Here is a 15,359-nt window from a genome sequence, read left to right as displayed (position 1 = left end):
ATTTGGTTGTTTTAGTTTCTAAATTGTTTCCTAACATTTCTCAGACTTAACAATTTAGAAAAAATGCTTAAAGAGTACCTATTTACCAATTAAAATTTCCTTTGGTGTGTAAGTGTGTATTAGTCATGTGTTCGATATGCAAAAGGTACAAACCTCAAAGTAAACGATGAAGCGAGTTATCGTCTCCAAAGAAAATCTCTTTTCTTGGACTACAACAAACACAGATTGTAGGCAACAGTTTACTTCCTGTGATGTAGTAAAGACCGACATTATCATAATTCCTCCAGCTTCAGACTCACAGCCTGTAAATTTACTGCTGTTAGCAACCGAATCTTTTAAACATGGTAAGGAGCATTGTATTTTACCAAATACCCAAAATAATGTTTTTTTTTAGGAATAAAATAGGTGCTCTTTAATTAACCACAGATGTGTCAATAAGTTTAGGTTTATTTTATTTATATACTGCTTTTTACAATGTTGGATTGCTTTAAATCGGCTTTACATAAAAAGGAAACCACAGGAAGAGGAGGGTTAAAAATATATAGTTTATAGAATAATATACAATATATTAATTACAGATTTGATAGTCCTCGTAAATAAACTACTGCATAATCTGATAAAATGCCTATCCTTCGACCATGAAATGTTTAGTCAATAATATGATAAACAAGGTGTCGTATAAAACTAGACATGACTTTCTATCTTACATGTAAATGGCCCTTTAAAAAATAATAAAAAGCAGGAGTTTAATATTCTGTAAACCATCTGAAGTTTTGTTGCACCATTGACTTCTGTAGTAAGAAAAATGCTTTGGAAGTCAAGGATGCGCCAAAACTGATGAACTATCCCTTTAAGTTTACAAAACATAACTGATGAGACAACTTCATTGTTTTTGACATTGTTATGCGCTACACAGTCTCACGAGGTTTCGTGATATAGTCACATAATTTTTTGATTCTTTTTCGTGATATAATCACAAATTGGTTACTCAACTGTTTTTTTTCCAATTTTTAAACCATTGTCGCTTCGGTTTAGGGTTAGATTTGGTGCTTGCGTTGTCACTTTATACATAGGTTTATATTATTTTTTCTGATTTATTTTTTATATGTTGCCTGGCGTTAGGGTTAGAGTTGGGTTTGGGTAGGGATGTCATTTTATGTAAATCTAACTATAAACTGAAGCAACAATAGTAACAAAATAGGACAAAACAGTTGAGAAACCAATACGTGATAATCACACGGAAACAGGAAGTCGTTATACGATCACGAAAAACGTGTAAATTTGTGATAAAATCACGGGAAAAAAATCATAAAAATATATGTGACTATATAAATTTCGTGAGACTGGGCTGGTTATGCGATTGTTATTTAGGATGTGCCATCTGCATGCAATTACATGTTTACGTCTATCCTTCATATTTGCAGTATGTATATAGTAAAGCAGAAGCAGTGTGCACTGTATAGTGTGTACTTCTGTTACTGTTCAGTGAGTTATTACAATTCAAAGCAAGTCAAAGACGCAGAGGAATCATCAAAGACTCTTAATCCAGCATAAAGGGGTTCAGTAAATGTGGATTTAAATGTGATTAGGTGCGTGGAAGTGTTTGTGTCAGAAACAACGTAAAATGACAGAGTCCCACTCGGCCAGTCCACGTACACCCCTACTCTGTTTGAGGGAGGTGAATAAATCGGTATGTAGGTGAAGTTGTTATTGTGCCGGGCGGTGAACCTGTTATCAGAGCAAATGAGAGTCCAAGAATCAGCGCCGACGCCAAACTTTCCTTCATCATCCCATCCTTTCCTCTTTATTTCTTTGTATGATAGTGAAATATAAACACCCTTCCCACTCCATTCAGCCTCCCAGTAACAACGTCCAATCATACCCTCTCTACTCAAAACCTGGTGCAACACATCGAATCTGTCTGGATGATCGGGATACGACTGCTCTTGGTCCATATATGTGACCTTCTGGTTCTCCTCAAACAGCTTTAGACGAGTGTGGATTGTATTTGGATCCAGCGTGAGATTACAGGCATCTGAATGAAAGGGATTGGATGAGGAATAATGAATCAATGTCAGTGTTCCTCATTTTTTCTAAATGCAACAACACAATGTCATAAGACCACCTACATTTTTTAAGTCCTGCTGTTATCCTGAACTTTCCATTGTGATCCACACTATAAAACAAACATATAGCGATTAAAGGGAACATTTCACAAGACTTTTTTAGGATGTTAAATAAATCTTTGGTGTCCCCAGAGTACATAATTATGTACTTTGCAAATAGCAAATCTCTTTTCATTAAGGAATATGGTTGAAATAGAGTTGGGATTGGTGAACTGTTCCATTTTAAACCATTAAAAATGTCTCTTGATCTCAATCACACACAAGACAGCATGACATTTAATTGATGAACGTACTTGAGTTTTTTCAGTGTGCCGTTTGGATCATTGAGTCTTTCAGAGAGCATCTGGTCTCCTGAGGGTCCTGTGTGATTGTAGCTCAGATCCAGCTCTATCAGATGTGATTGGTTTAAACTCAGAGCTGAAGCCAGATAACCACAGCCTTCCTCTGTCACCATACAACCTGATAATCTACAGAAACACACAGACATATTAGACAGGGACAAAAATCAGATTTTTATGTACAAAGTACAAATAGGTGTTTGCTTTCATTTCTTTTAAATATTCTAAGCATATTCGTCTATTCTTGGGGCCAAATTTTGCCTCGTTTTAGCCAGAATTGCCTGCTGGGTATTTATAGTCACAACTGTTAAAATGGTTACTTTCATCGAAAAATCCCAATTACTTACTCACCCCCATGTCATCAAAGACGTTTATGTTTTTCTCTGTTCAGTCGAAAATAAATGAACTTTTTTGAGGAAAACATTTCAGGATTTTTCTAATTATAGTGGACTTATCTAGCGAAAGAATCGCCATCTTCACCAAAATAAAAATGTTAATATACCCTTAAACCACAATTTCTCATCTTTCACTAGTTGTGTGACATGCTAGCACGACCTTGTGTATCACGTAATCACCTTGAAAGATCATGTGTTACATATGTGAAACGCACACTTGCGGACCATTTTAAACTGACACAAAGACATGAATTAGTATCATTCCACATACAACAACATCTGAATGCTCCTCTTTCTCCACACTTGTAAACACTGGAGCGATAGTTTCACATACGCAGTGCAAGATGAGAAGTTTTGGTCTAAAAGTACTTGAAAATGATGATGGTTTGGCTAGATAAGATGTTGAGGTCTACTTAAGTCCAATATACATAATTATCAACTGACGTCACTCACATCTCAAACTTGTCTTCCTCCATTTTGAGTACCTGAAGTGGTCGCAAAAGAACTAGAAGCTATGCCTTCAATATGTTGTGAGCATCAAAATTGCATCAAAATTGGCTTGAAGTATCACATGTGTCTCTACACGTGAACTTGAGAACATTGTTTGTGTACACAGAGTAAAAATAAGGTTTTGAACAACTGACTTTGTCTGTTTTGGTGTCCGCTCGCCGACATCTTCCCAGTCAAGATGTATCGATCTCCGAATGCAACGTAAGGAGGGACGAGAGTAAAGATGGATAGCTCCTAAAGCATAGTTCCATATAAATGCACAGATAATTTGTTGTTTTGTCGTGAAAAACAATATTGAGCCACATATGAGATTCATTCATTCGCATACAGAAATTGATTCTTTATGTCTGGCAAAAATGGCGAGCGGACACCAAAACAGACAAGTCGGTTGTTCCAAACATTTCTTTTTAGTAAACTCTGTGTACACAAACAATGTTCTCAATGCTCACGTTCATGTGTAGATGTGATATGAGCAAAGTTTCATGTTGTTTCGCACCTTCTTAGTGTTGTAAAAATAGTGATAGTTCGGTAGCAGCAGACAGCGGCTGGAAGAACGCATCAGGGATCGAGTAGGAATCACACCCTAACGATTATATTTTTTGACAGTCAAGGTGCGAAATGTTGTCTTTCGTAGCCATTTAATGTATCCGTACGAATCAGTAAAAGATAAGAAATCAGTAAATCGTAGCAAGCTAGCTAATGCTTGTCAGTAGCCTACTGGTACTCGGTAGGTACACAAAATGCCGGAAAAAGTGCAGATGACGTAAAAAGTCACATGACTGATATTCATGAATATGGATAAAAATCCTGGAATGTTTTCATAAAAAAAACGTAATTTCTTCTGAACAAAGAAAGACAAACATCTTGGATGACATGGGGGTGAGTATTTTATCAGGATTTTTTTATGAAAGTGGAATATTCCTGTAACATTAAAATTGAAACCAACACAAACCTCAATATCTCCAGCTGACAGTTTGGACTCTTCAATCCATCAGATAGCAGTTTGACTCCTGAATCCTGAAGGTCATTGTTCGTCAGGTCCAGTTCTCTCAGAGAGGAGTTTGATGATTGTAGAACTGATGCCAAACTTTCACAATGTTGAGTATTGAGACTACACATGGCCAATCTAAATAAGATAAAAATTCACATTTATGGAGTACGATGTCTTATATTACTCAGGTGAATATAAACAAAGAGCTTGGGTGTCGTTCCACCTCTTTTTATTGCCATGACATAATCTGCCCTGATCATTAGCTGTTTTTAAACAATCTGTAGATGTCTGATAATGGGAAAATTGCTTTAATCTGCTGATACCGATTACATGCTGATATGTTGGTGCACCCCTAATATATGTATAACTGTTTAACCATAATATTAAAACCCAATGAAACTAAAACAAACCTTAATATCTCCACCTGACAGTTTGGACTCTTCAGTCCATCAGATAGCAGTTTTACTCCTGAATCCTGGAGGTCATTGTTACTCAGGTCCAGTTTTCTCAGAGAGACGTTTGATGATTGTAGAACCGATGCCAAACTTTCACAATGCTGACCAGTTAGATTACAGCCTGCTAAACTACACAAACAATAAACATCCATTATTAAAAGACATGCCTCAGGCTTAATTTAATTATTTTACCTTAACCGCCACGTTATACAATTCTATTGATACTCATAACAAACCTTTTTAACAATCAAACGTAACCAAACACAAACCTTAACAACACTATGCACAACATAATCTCATTGTCTTTTATAAATATTTGTCTTTAAATAGAGGTTCTGCAAAACTCAGTGCCATATGTACTATACTAATATACTGACAGTATTTTTAACACTTTAGCATAGTATGAACTTCTCTTGTTCAATTATACAGAATTATTTTTGGCTGAGTTTTTTGTCATGTTAGGGGAAGTAGGAAAGCAAGCTTATGTTTGACTTTCATAAAAAAGAAACAAACAGACAAGTTAACGTTTTAAAAACAGATACAAAACAGAAACATTAAAGTTAACACAGACCAGTTTGAAATTTTGCAGACCCCCCAAATGTTTAATTGTAAGTTTTGTAAAATGGTTACTTGTCTCTTCCATATTTTGTCCTGTGATTAAACGTCAGATTTAAGTGTCCCCCTTGAAGTATCCGAATTGTTTAACGTCAATTATTTTTTTAGCCAGCATTGTATTGGGCAATAAATTTAATCCACTTTATTCTTATGATGAGATGCTTTGGAGCCCTTTGTATTCCCAACCAATAAATGTTTCCATTACTTATGGGAAGTAGGGGATTACATTTTAATGAAACTTGCATGATATATTAAAAATACCAAGACCTTTCATGTCAAAAATCAAGGAAAGTTTGATTCAGTTCATGAAACATTGTGGTGGAAACGTGACCCAAGATTTAAGCAGAAGTGATTTGCAAGGTTGGAGTTTTCTTAAAAATTACACGATGTTTGTTGGGTTGACAGTTTGTGTAACGTACAGCTCTTTGCCTGTCGTTGTTGCTTAAGACTGTTAAAGCCAGTAAGTGAACACAGTGAGAAAAGAAAGTTCCTATTTTTGTAGTGCATTGTGGGAATAACCCTAAAAACACCGTTGCCCAACACAGCCCTGTCAGGATTCTGTCCTTTAGATTTTGTTTAAGGACATGAGTTCCTATCCTATATGTTTATCTTATATCTGTTTATTGGTTTCATTTCTTACTGTTAATTTACTTGTTTTTCTTTGATAGTGTGCTCCAATTATTTGGCGGCTTGTCTGATGTTCTTGTAAAGCTTGTACTAGCGTGACCATACGTGCCATTTGTGGTCAACCAATGCAACTTCTGGAGAACGAAAATGAAATGTTGGCTAGGGCGTGTACGAAATAAATGGCATATGGTGACCTGGCTTTCCCTGTCAGATGCTGGATTTCATTCCTCTTTTAGCGGTTTTGTTTTTGGATTTTGCATGTTTGTATTTATGTTGTTTTGTAGTGTTATTCCCTGTTGGATTGGTCCCTCCCTTTTCCCAGTGTTGCTCACCATGTGGTCTTGTTGATTTTTTCACTATGTTGTGCTGAGAGTGAGACCCATACACTTTGTCTATACAATGCTATTAGAAACCACAAACATGTTTAAAGCAAGCGTGCCCTACAAGCTCTGAAAAGTGAAACCAAAAGTCGCCCCCCCCAGTGACTGGTCCCAGTATAGGTCATAAACCCCGCCTCCCCATGTTATTCAATGGGACTTGAGACCAACGAAACAATTTATTTACGCTTCAATTATCTATTTTCCGAAGTTGGTTTCTGTCATTTACTGTAGTTTGTATCACGCTGATGTAAATTCAAGTGTTTGTTTTTAAAATAAGTTTGTTTTTAGTTAGTTGTTTAATGCTATAAAAACAGTAGTGTCATGTCATGATTGACATCGAAATCGATCGAAATTAAGTCACAACCTCGAACTTTGAATTAAAAAATGGAATCGTCGATGCTGCCACACATGTTGACACACATGTTGAGCGCTGCGAGTCAACCTCCTCTAACTTAGCTAGCTACGGACAGTTAAAAGATATCATGGCAGATGCAGGAGACACCAAGCCAGCTGCTCTTTACATGGGAAACAAAAAACAGCACGCGCCTTCAGCTGCACTCAATCAGGGCATGCACACGTGCACAGCAGAACGGCGTCTGTGCCAGGACCGGTCGTTTCTCTGAACTGAGATCTGTTTAAGTTTCACACCAACTTATTTCAGTTGCTTAAGAGTTATGAAAACAGCATTTAAACATGACTTATTGGAGTATAGTCTCACAATCTCATCTGACGGTAATAAAAGCGCGTTTTTAAGGTGCAAAGTACTGACAGGAATGTTCATCTGACAGGAAGTTTTGTTTCATCAGGTATGTGCGTGTACCATATTTTTCCACTGGCAATCAAAAAATGTAGTCGAATCAAGGAATTGGAGAATCGTGACACCCCTAATGAGAAGCTCAGATCCAACACCAAAAGCACAGACACAAAACAAGATGCTGTGAACTCCAGTAGTAACAAAAAAGAATGACAGTGACATGCATATTATTATTTTTTAAGAATCTTGTCAACTGAGCTGTGTTAGCCTTTTATTATATTAACTCTATGCTCTTATTTTACACTTGTAAAAGATACCTCAGTATTTTTAGTTGACAGTTTGGACTCTTCAGTCCATCATAAATCAGCTGAACTCCTGAATCGTGCAGGTCATTGTTACTCAGGTCCAGCTCTCTAAGGCAGGAGTCTGATGATTGTAGAACTGATGACAAACTTTCACAGCACTGACCAGATAGATTACACAAAGCCAATCTAAACAGAATTGGAAAAATAAAGATGCAAGCGGAAATCATTGGGTTCACAGCACAATTAAACAAAATACTGTATTTTTGGTAGGGCTGTCAAAAGATTAACCGTGATTAATCACATACAACATAAAAGTTTTCACATACTATATGTGTGTGCACTGTATATAATAGTTTTGTAATACATGTATGTATTTTGTCAAAAGATTAACCGTGATTAATCATATACAACATAAAAGTTTGTTTTCACATACTATATGTGTGTGCACTGTGTATAATAATTTTGTAATACATGTATGTATTTGAGAAACATGTACATATATATTCAGATTTTGAAATATTTTATATTATATACAAATAAAAATACATAAATAATATATTTATATATACTAGTGTGGGGCAAAGATTAATCGCATACAAAATAAACGTTTTTTTTTTTTTTGCATAATATACGTGTGTACTGTGTGTACCTATTATATATATTTAACCACACATACATACATATATTTATTTCAGATTTTTTTTTATATATCATATAGAATTAATCTGTTGACAGCCCTTTTTTTGGACATCACTGGTGATGATTTTATGAACTTTAATCTGTAAATTAAGAAGCCCATGTTATGCCTATTAAGTTCATGATTTTAATTTTGGGGTCTGCTAAAATATCCCATTTGTAATTGTCTATGGTTTCACTGTTGGCGTAATACCAGTTGCCCAAATAAAATTTGGGAAGATTCACTAGATGTTCGGTGACACCCAACTGTGTTCACAATATTTTCAGAAAAGTAAAAAAAAAACTTACTTTTTGTCCACTAAAAGAAACACTGATCACAACAATATTTATAGATGTCATTTCTCATTTTAAAGGCGCTCTAAGCGAATCTGTGTGACATTACTTTTTGTTGACATTACTTTTTGTTGATATTTGAACTGTTTTCAAACAAATGGAGCGTAGCCAACTCCTCCCCCTCCCTTACGTGCTTTCATGAACGCGCCTAACCCCCACCCCTAAATCCTTTTTGTCGTTTATTGGCTGTAACACTTTGTTATCGTTTCTGGTGGTAGGTTTGGACAATTTGTTTTTATTGGAGTTTGTGGAGCCTAGGCTTTCTACAGAGATTTTTTTACAGTTTGATCAGTGGACAGGCAGCAAGCAGATAATGAGGAGATTTCGCTTAGAGCACCTTTAAACCTTTTAAACAAACAAATCAAAAAATGTTTAGTTGTCTGGTCAAGTCGTCTTTTAAACGTCTTTTAAATGAGTTTTTGCTGTGGGGTTGTTACTCTGTTTAGTTCCTTTCTTATTTATTGTCTTATTCAGTGGTGTGCTGGTTCATTGTATTTATTAGGTTGTTAGTGGTCACGTTTTCAGTTTCCATGTGCTTTTATTTTGCCAACTTTGGTGACTGTAATTGGGACCATTTAGTTTAAGCCCCATGTTTGTTTTTGAATTTGTTTTTTTTTTTAATAATTTTTGACCATGCCGTAATAATATATTGAAATACCTCAATATCTCCAGCTGACAATTTGGACTCTTCAGTCCATCAGATAGCATCTTGATTCCTAAATCCTGGAGGTCATTGTTACTCAGGTCCAGTTCTCTCAGAGAGGAGTTTGATGATTGTAGAACTGATGCCAAACTTTCACAGCACTGACAAGTCAGTCTAGAGCCGGACAATCTGAACAGATCACCAGAAAACATAGTGGATAAAGTGAATATATAAAACGACTCGTGTGCATATATACAGTACACATCCATGCACTAGAATGACAAAAACCTCAATATGTTCAGCTGACAGTTTGGACTCTGCAGTCCATCCGAGAGCAGCTTCACTCCCGAATCATGTAGGCTATTAAAGCTCAGGTCCAGCTCTATGAGTGGGGAGTTTGGTAACTGTAGGGCCAATTTCACAATCTCACAACACGTTTCAGTAAGACCACCGTTGTCAAACCTACCCAGACAGAGTATTTGTTAAAGAATTAAAATTTTATTTGTTGAAGAATAACATTTTATATGTTATGAATACTGTTGTATCTTAATCTTGCTACTTTTGTGGTCAATTTAGCCTTAAAAGACCCAGCAATTGATTTCTGAAGATGAAGTGTAGTTTCCAAATACTCACAGGGCTTTTCTACAGCATCTCACAACTGGAACTAGTCTCATGTAACCTGCTGGTGATGTCTTGTACATCTTCAGGGTAAACTCATCCAGAACCTCCTCTGACATCAGCAGTATGTATGCCAGCACTGAGCACTTTGAATATGAGAGTTCTCTTCTTGTATTTGAACTAAGATATCTTTGCACTTCCTTGAATAACGAATGGTCCTTTACTTCAACCAAGCAGAAGAACAGGTTTATTGAAGTTTCAGCTGGGAGATCTTTATCTTGTAATTGTTTAATATGTTTGATTACTTTGGTAATGCTCTTTGTGGTGTCTTTCTTGCACGTCAACAAGCCACTGAGCATCTTCCGATTGGATTCCAGTGAAACTCCCAACAGGAATCGCAAGAAAAGGTCTAAATGTCCTCTCTCATTCTGCATTGCTTTGGCAATGGCTCTCTTTAGCAATTCGTGTAGTTTGACTTTATTGAACATCTTTTTAAAGTGGAATGAAAACTCATTTATGCTCTTTCTTTTTGAATTTTCAAAGAAAAACTGAAGCTCCTCCAGGTTTTTGTTCAGGTAGCAGAAGAACACATAGAGCGCAGCGAGGAACTCTTGAATGCTCAGGTGCACAAAGCAGAAGACTTTCATCTCATAAAGTCCGGCTTCCTTCTTCAAGATCTCGGTGAACATTCCTGTTTGCTCACAGTCATCACTTGCATCAATTCCACATTCTTTTAGGTCTTCTTCAAAGAACACCGTCTTTTCCTTCTTTAGTTGTTCGAATGCTAGCTTGGCCAACTTCAAAATGTTTGTTAGATTTGCATCTAGCAGTTTCTTGTAGTTTCTTTCCACCGTTTCGTCAAACTTTTGGTTCTTTAAAGTCATCTGTATGAGTAGGAAATGAACGTACATTTCAGTCAGTGTGGTGGGAATGTGCTCCCCGTTGTTCTTAAAGAGAATTTCCAGTAGTACAGTAGCCGTGATCCAACAGAAGACGGGAATGTGGCACATGATGTAGAGACTACGAGACGTCTTGATGTGCGAGATGATCCTGGAAGCCTGAGACTCATCCGATATTCTCTTTCTAAAGTACTCCTCCTTCTGCTGGTCAGTGAATCCTCGCACCTCTGTAAACAAACCCACAAACTCAGGAGGGATCTGATTGGCTGCCCCTGGTCGGGATGTTACCCAGACGAGAGCTGATGGAAGCAAGTCCCCTTTGACCAGACTGGTAAACAGCAGATCTACAGATGATTTTTTGTCAACCACCTTCAATGTTCTGCTTTCAAACTTCAAAGCCAGTTGACTCTCATCAAGTCCATCGAATATAAACACAAGATTGTGTGTTTCATAGAACTTTGTTTTTTCCAGTCCGTTCAATTCTGGATAAAATTCCAGTAGAAACTCGTGAAGATTTAATTCTTCATTTTTCATTAGGTTGATCTCTCGGAACGAAAGCAGGAACATGCAATCTATATCCTGATTGGCTTTTCCTTCAGCCCAGTCCAGGATTAACTTGTGTACAGAGACGGTTTTTCCAATGCCAGCGATGCCCTTGGTCAGCACAATCTTTTTATTTTTCCGCAGTAAACAGAATATTTCACTGCAGTCTATCTGCCTGTCCTGTGATTTCTTAGTCTTGAAAGCATCATCGATCTTTAGAATCTCATGTTCCCGATTGACTTCTTTAATATCCCCCTCTGTGATATAGAGTTCTGTATACACATCCCTCAGAAGTGCTTCGTTTTCTTTTCTGCCCTCAAAAATATGCTCTGCTTTTTCCTTCATGTTGATTTTGTGAGTGTCCAAGAACTTCTGCAGGGATAACTCTGTTATGAAAGATCAATGTTATAACTGCATTAAGTTGACTTGATTTTATTACTAATCTCTTCACTTTCACAGATTCTTTATAAAATATATATATACTGTATATAAAAAATTAAATAGGTAAAGTAATGCAGTGGAATGGTGGAATATAAAGTTTGTGTGATCAAACAAACTGATAGTACAAGATTCAACAAAACATTTTACTGTGATGTAAGATAATTTGTTAGGGTATAGAGTCAGGCATTGTACCTTGTTTATCTGATGTCTGTTGCTCTGCAAATTGTTGTGCCTCTTGAAAGTAAAAAGAAAAGACAGATCCAAAATGACAATGAACAAAAAGAAGCAATAGCATATAGTTATACAAGTATCATTACAGGATTGTCTCATATATTAACTATTCATTTTAGATGCGTTAAATTTGTACCATTTCCTGCGGCATTTAGACTGAAGCTGACTGGGCCCGTGAAAGTGTTTCCGGTGAGTACAGGAGCATTTACACGTGCACCTGTTTTTGCATTCACATCAACAATGGTTCCAGTGTGAGTGCGGCTGCTGATCTCATCTGAAGTATTTTGAACTGAAATAAAGACCGATTTTATGTTTATGTTTCTTACATTACAACTTAAACATGAATGATGTTCTTTCATTTATTACCTTTCTTGTGTTTCTTTTCTAACTCTTCAGACAGATAGTTCTGGTCCATCTTCATCAGGATGTCCAGCGTAATCTTCACAGCTTGTTCTGGTCCAAAAAAATCGATCATCTTTTCCACCGTACCCGTAACATCATCCTGTTCAGTCGCTGGTATGGATCCATCTTGTTTTAAGAAGATCTTAAATCGCTGTAGTTTTTCCTCTTGAAGCTTTTTTAGTGCGTCATAAAGCAGGTCCTCCGCAGATGTCATCATACCTCATTGATTTACTGCTGTTGAGCATAAAGATAAAGGTTTTAAGCAGATCTATTGATTAGATCAAGATTTTTTTTTTTTTTTTGGGGGGGTAAAAACTGTTAGGGCAATAGCCAGCCTATAGGCGGTATAGGCAGCCATATGTCGACTGTTGAAGGAACTAGTGTTGTAGTTCTCGTCCTGCGAGTCCACTTTTTAAAAGGTCTTGGTCCTGTCTTGGAATCAACTGCATTTTTACTCGGTCTCGTCTCGGTCTCAGACAAAGAGGACTCGGAATTTTATTTTCAGACCGGTCAAGACCACAACTGATGGCACATCACAAATGTATTTTTATCATTAATTTTATGCAGTTTATTCAGGTTTGGCATATGATGTTGGTATTGTTTAAGTTTCTCCCAATGACAATTTTTCTAATTTTATTACTAAAAACACCTGCATTGTGTTAAGTGGATGGTAGGCCATGGAAAGACAGTTCAGAATAAATGGTTAAGTTGATTTCAGCTCTTTAGTGTTTGTTCACTTTTATTTGCTTTTAGTCAAAGATAAATTCCCACATATCTGCAATGCCTTTGATTATTTTATCAACCTCTCTGATGGCATACACACACGCACACACACACACACATGCACACGCGCACACACACATACACACACACACAAACAAAAAGTGCCTAATCATATGCATATTCCACATTTTATCATAAGTGTTTAATGCAGTGACTTGCACTGGTCTTGATCTTGACTTGGTCTCGGCCTGTCTTGGTCATGACTTGGTCTCGGTTTAGGGGGTCTTGACTACAACACTAGAAGGAACCCTAAGATCGGTACTATAGTGTAAAAGTAAATGATTTGCACAGTAGCACACCGTAAAACAATTTCTCTGTGAAAAATAAATGATTTACACACAAGCAGACCTTAAAACTATTTCTGAGGATAAATGACATACACAGTAGCATCTTAAAACAAATGATAAGCAGTGATTATTATAACCAACACCACATCAATGTATATGCATTTACTGAAGTGTAAATCAGTAAAATTCAATTTCTCCTCTTACATTCATTTTGTGTTGGTTGTTAGCGTTGCATGAGAATAAGATGAAGTGGGCAGGTAGCCAGATAAGAAAGTCATGTGACATTGCACAACACACAGACATGGCACATAAACACGTACAATGTAGATGTTTGGCTACTTCACAAGTGATTTCCGAGAAGAGTTCAAATCTTTCACAAGAAATGACACTCATTTAGGATGACCTGCCCAACATCAGATAACTGTGTTGTGTTTCTGCTTTCACAGGATGAGTTAACTTATAAGGAATAAAGACGACTGTAGTCCACACATGTAGGCTACATGAATGAATATTTAAGTATTACTTAAATGTTTTTTGTAATATCTAAACATATATTGTATATATTTATTTTAAGGTTAATTATTTCTTATTCTTAGGCTATGTATGTATGGCTTTTGACCAACTACAGAATAAAATGTATGAAATTACAGCAAATAGCATCTTTTGCATTTTAATGTTTTTAAACACATAACAGTCAGGTATAGGTATAGTTCACCCAAAAATGAAAAAATGTGTCATCATTTACTCACCCTCATGTTGTTGAAAACCTGGATGCGTTTCTTTATTCTGTTGAACACAAAATGATATTTAAAGTATGCTTAATAAAGGGTAAACATTCTCAGGAAATACTTTAACCTCTGAAAAGCACCATGTCACATTTTCTATATATAGAAAAAAGTACTTTTGTCACTGGACAGTCCCTTTAAAAAAGTTCCTAACATATACCATTTTGGTACAGAAATGTACCTTTAAGGTACCAATATGCCACTTTTAGGTACAAAATTTTACTTTCTGATAAAGGTACAGCCTCGATGACAATGTTTGTCCGTAGCTTTAAGAGCTTTGTACGGGTTCCAGATCATATATTCTTCTTACTTCATGTTAATTTCAGCATTTACCAATACATTTTTAAAATTAAAACTTGTATCTGTTAACGTTAGTTAATGCACGATGAACTTACAAAGGTGAATAATGCTGAAAAACTATTACTTTACGTTAGCTAATAAATTTACCAATACAATCTTACTTTAAAGTGTTTCCGATATCTTGATAACACATACAAATATATTTGAATCAGTTTAGGGTCAACTTACCTTGAATTATGCCAACGTAAATCTTGCTTCTCGACTGCGTTAAACAGAAACTAAAAGGCATCTTTCACTTCTTCATTTCACTTCAGTGCATAAATCAGGATATTTCCTCTATGCACTTCTGTGTTAGAAAAAATAGAAATCTGAAATATATTCAGGAAGCCAAAGCTAAGCTGTCCAAGATTGTGAATGAGGCAAGTAAGAGACAGAGAGACTTGAATGATCTCTGTCAAGGAAAAGGCAAAAAGATAGTTGAGGATGTGCCTTACCCCCTTCATAGTGAGTTTTGATTGTTGCCATCAGAAAGACGTCATAGGCAACCACGAGCAATAAGGAAACTTTATTAATCACCTTTTGTGTAAAGTGCGGTCAAAACTGGTTAATGATTAACGTGTATTTTCTCTTTTATTTTCTTTATTGTTTCTTATGTGTTGTTGTACTGTGAAACAAGAGACAAATGTCCACTACATAGATAATAAAGTTAAGTAAAAAAGCCCACATTGGGACATATATTTTCCAAAACATTTCAAAGATGTCTAATATTTGCAATGTCATTTCTTAGCCACTTTAGGACATAAACATTCACCAGTGATGGCCCAGATATGTTTTAATATTACTGTGCACATGTGGTTTACCCAAAGAAAGCCAGCAGTGCCGCATCACTGCCTAAAGTGGCC

General features: G+C 36.3%; 1 protein-coding gene and 1 pseudogene across 2 annotated transcripts; both read right to left on the bottom strand.

Annotated features, from left to right (window-relative positions):
• Positions 1 to 15,359, bottom strand: part of LOC129431932 (uncharacterized) — a 496,207-nt pseudogene that overhangs the window by 56,596 nt on the left and 424,252 nt on the right.
• On the bottom strand, positions 436 to 14,908 carry LOC129431883 (uncharacterized). Of its 2 annotated transcripts, XM_055190008.2 has the most exons (14): positions 14,686 to 14,908; positions 14,122 to 14,158; positions 12,267 to 12,536; positions 12,037 to 12,189; positions 11,862 to 11,903; positions 9,802 to 11,614; positions 9,457 to 9,630; positions 9,184 to 9,357; positions 7,509 to 7,682; positions 4,771 to 4,944; positions 4,322 to 4,495; positions 2,420 to 2,593; positions 2,130 to 2,176; positions 436 to 2,035 (listed from the first exon to the last, which is right to left on the bottom strand). In XM_055190008.2, the coding sequence occupies exons 3-14, from the start codon at positions 12,517 to 12,519 to the stop codon at positions 1,494 to 1,496; spliced, it is 3,894 nt and encodes a 1,297-aa protein (XP_055045983.2). In that variant the 5' UTR covers positions 12,520 to 12,536; positions 14,122 to 14,158; positions 14,686 to 14,908; the 3' UTR covers positions 436 to 1,493. The 2 variants fall into 2 exon arrangements, with proteins under 2 accessions (XP_055045983.2, XP_055045985.2); XM_055190010.2 differs by lacking the exon at positions 7,509 to 7,682 and having other exon boundaries at positions 14,686 to 14,907.

The sequence above is a fragment of the Misgurnus anguillicaudatus genome, chromosome 1 (assembly GCF_027580225.2).
Source record: "Misgurnus anguillicaudatus chromosome 1, ASM2758022v2, whole genome shotgun sequence".
Lineage (NCBI taxonomy): Eukaryota > Metazoa > Chordata > Actinopteri > Cypriniformes > Cobitidae > Misgurnus > Misgurnus anguillicaudatus.
The sequence above is the reverse complement of the archived record's forward strand: the minus strand, read 5'-3'. Positions and strand labels throughout refer to the sequence as shown.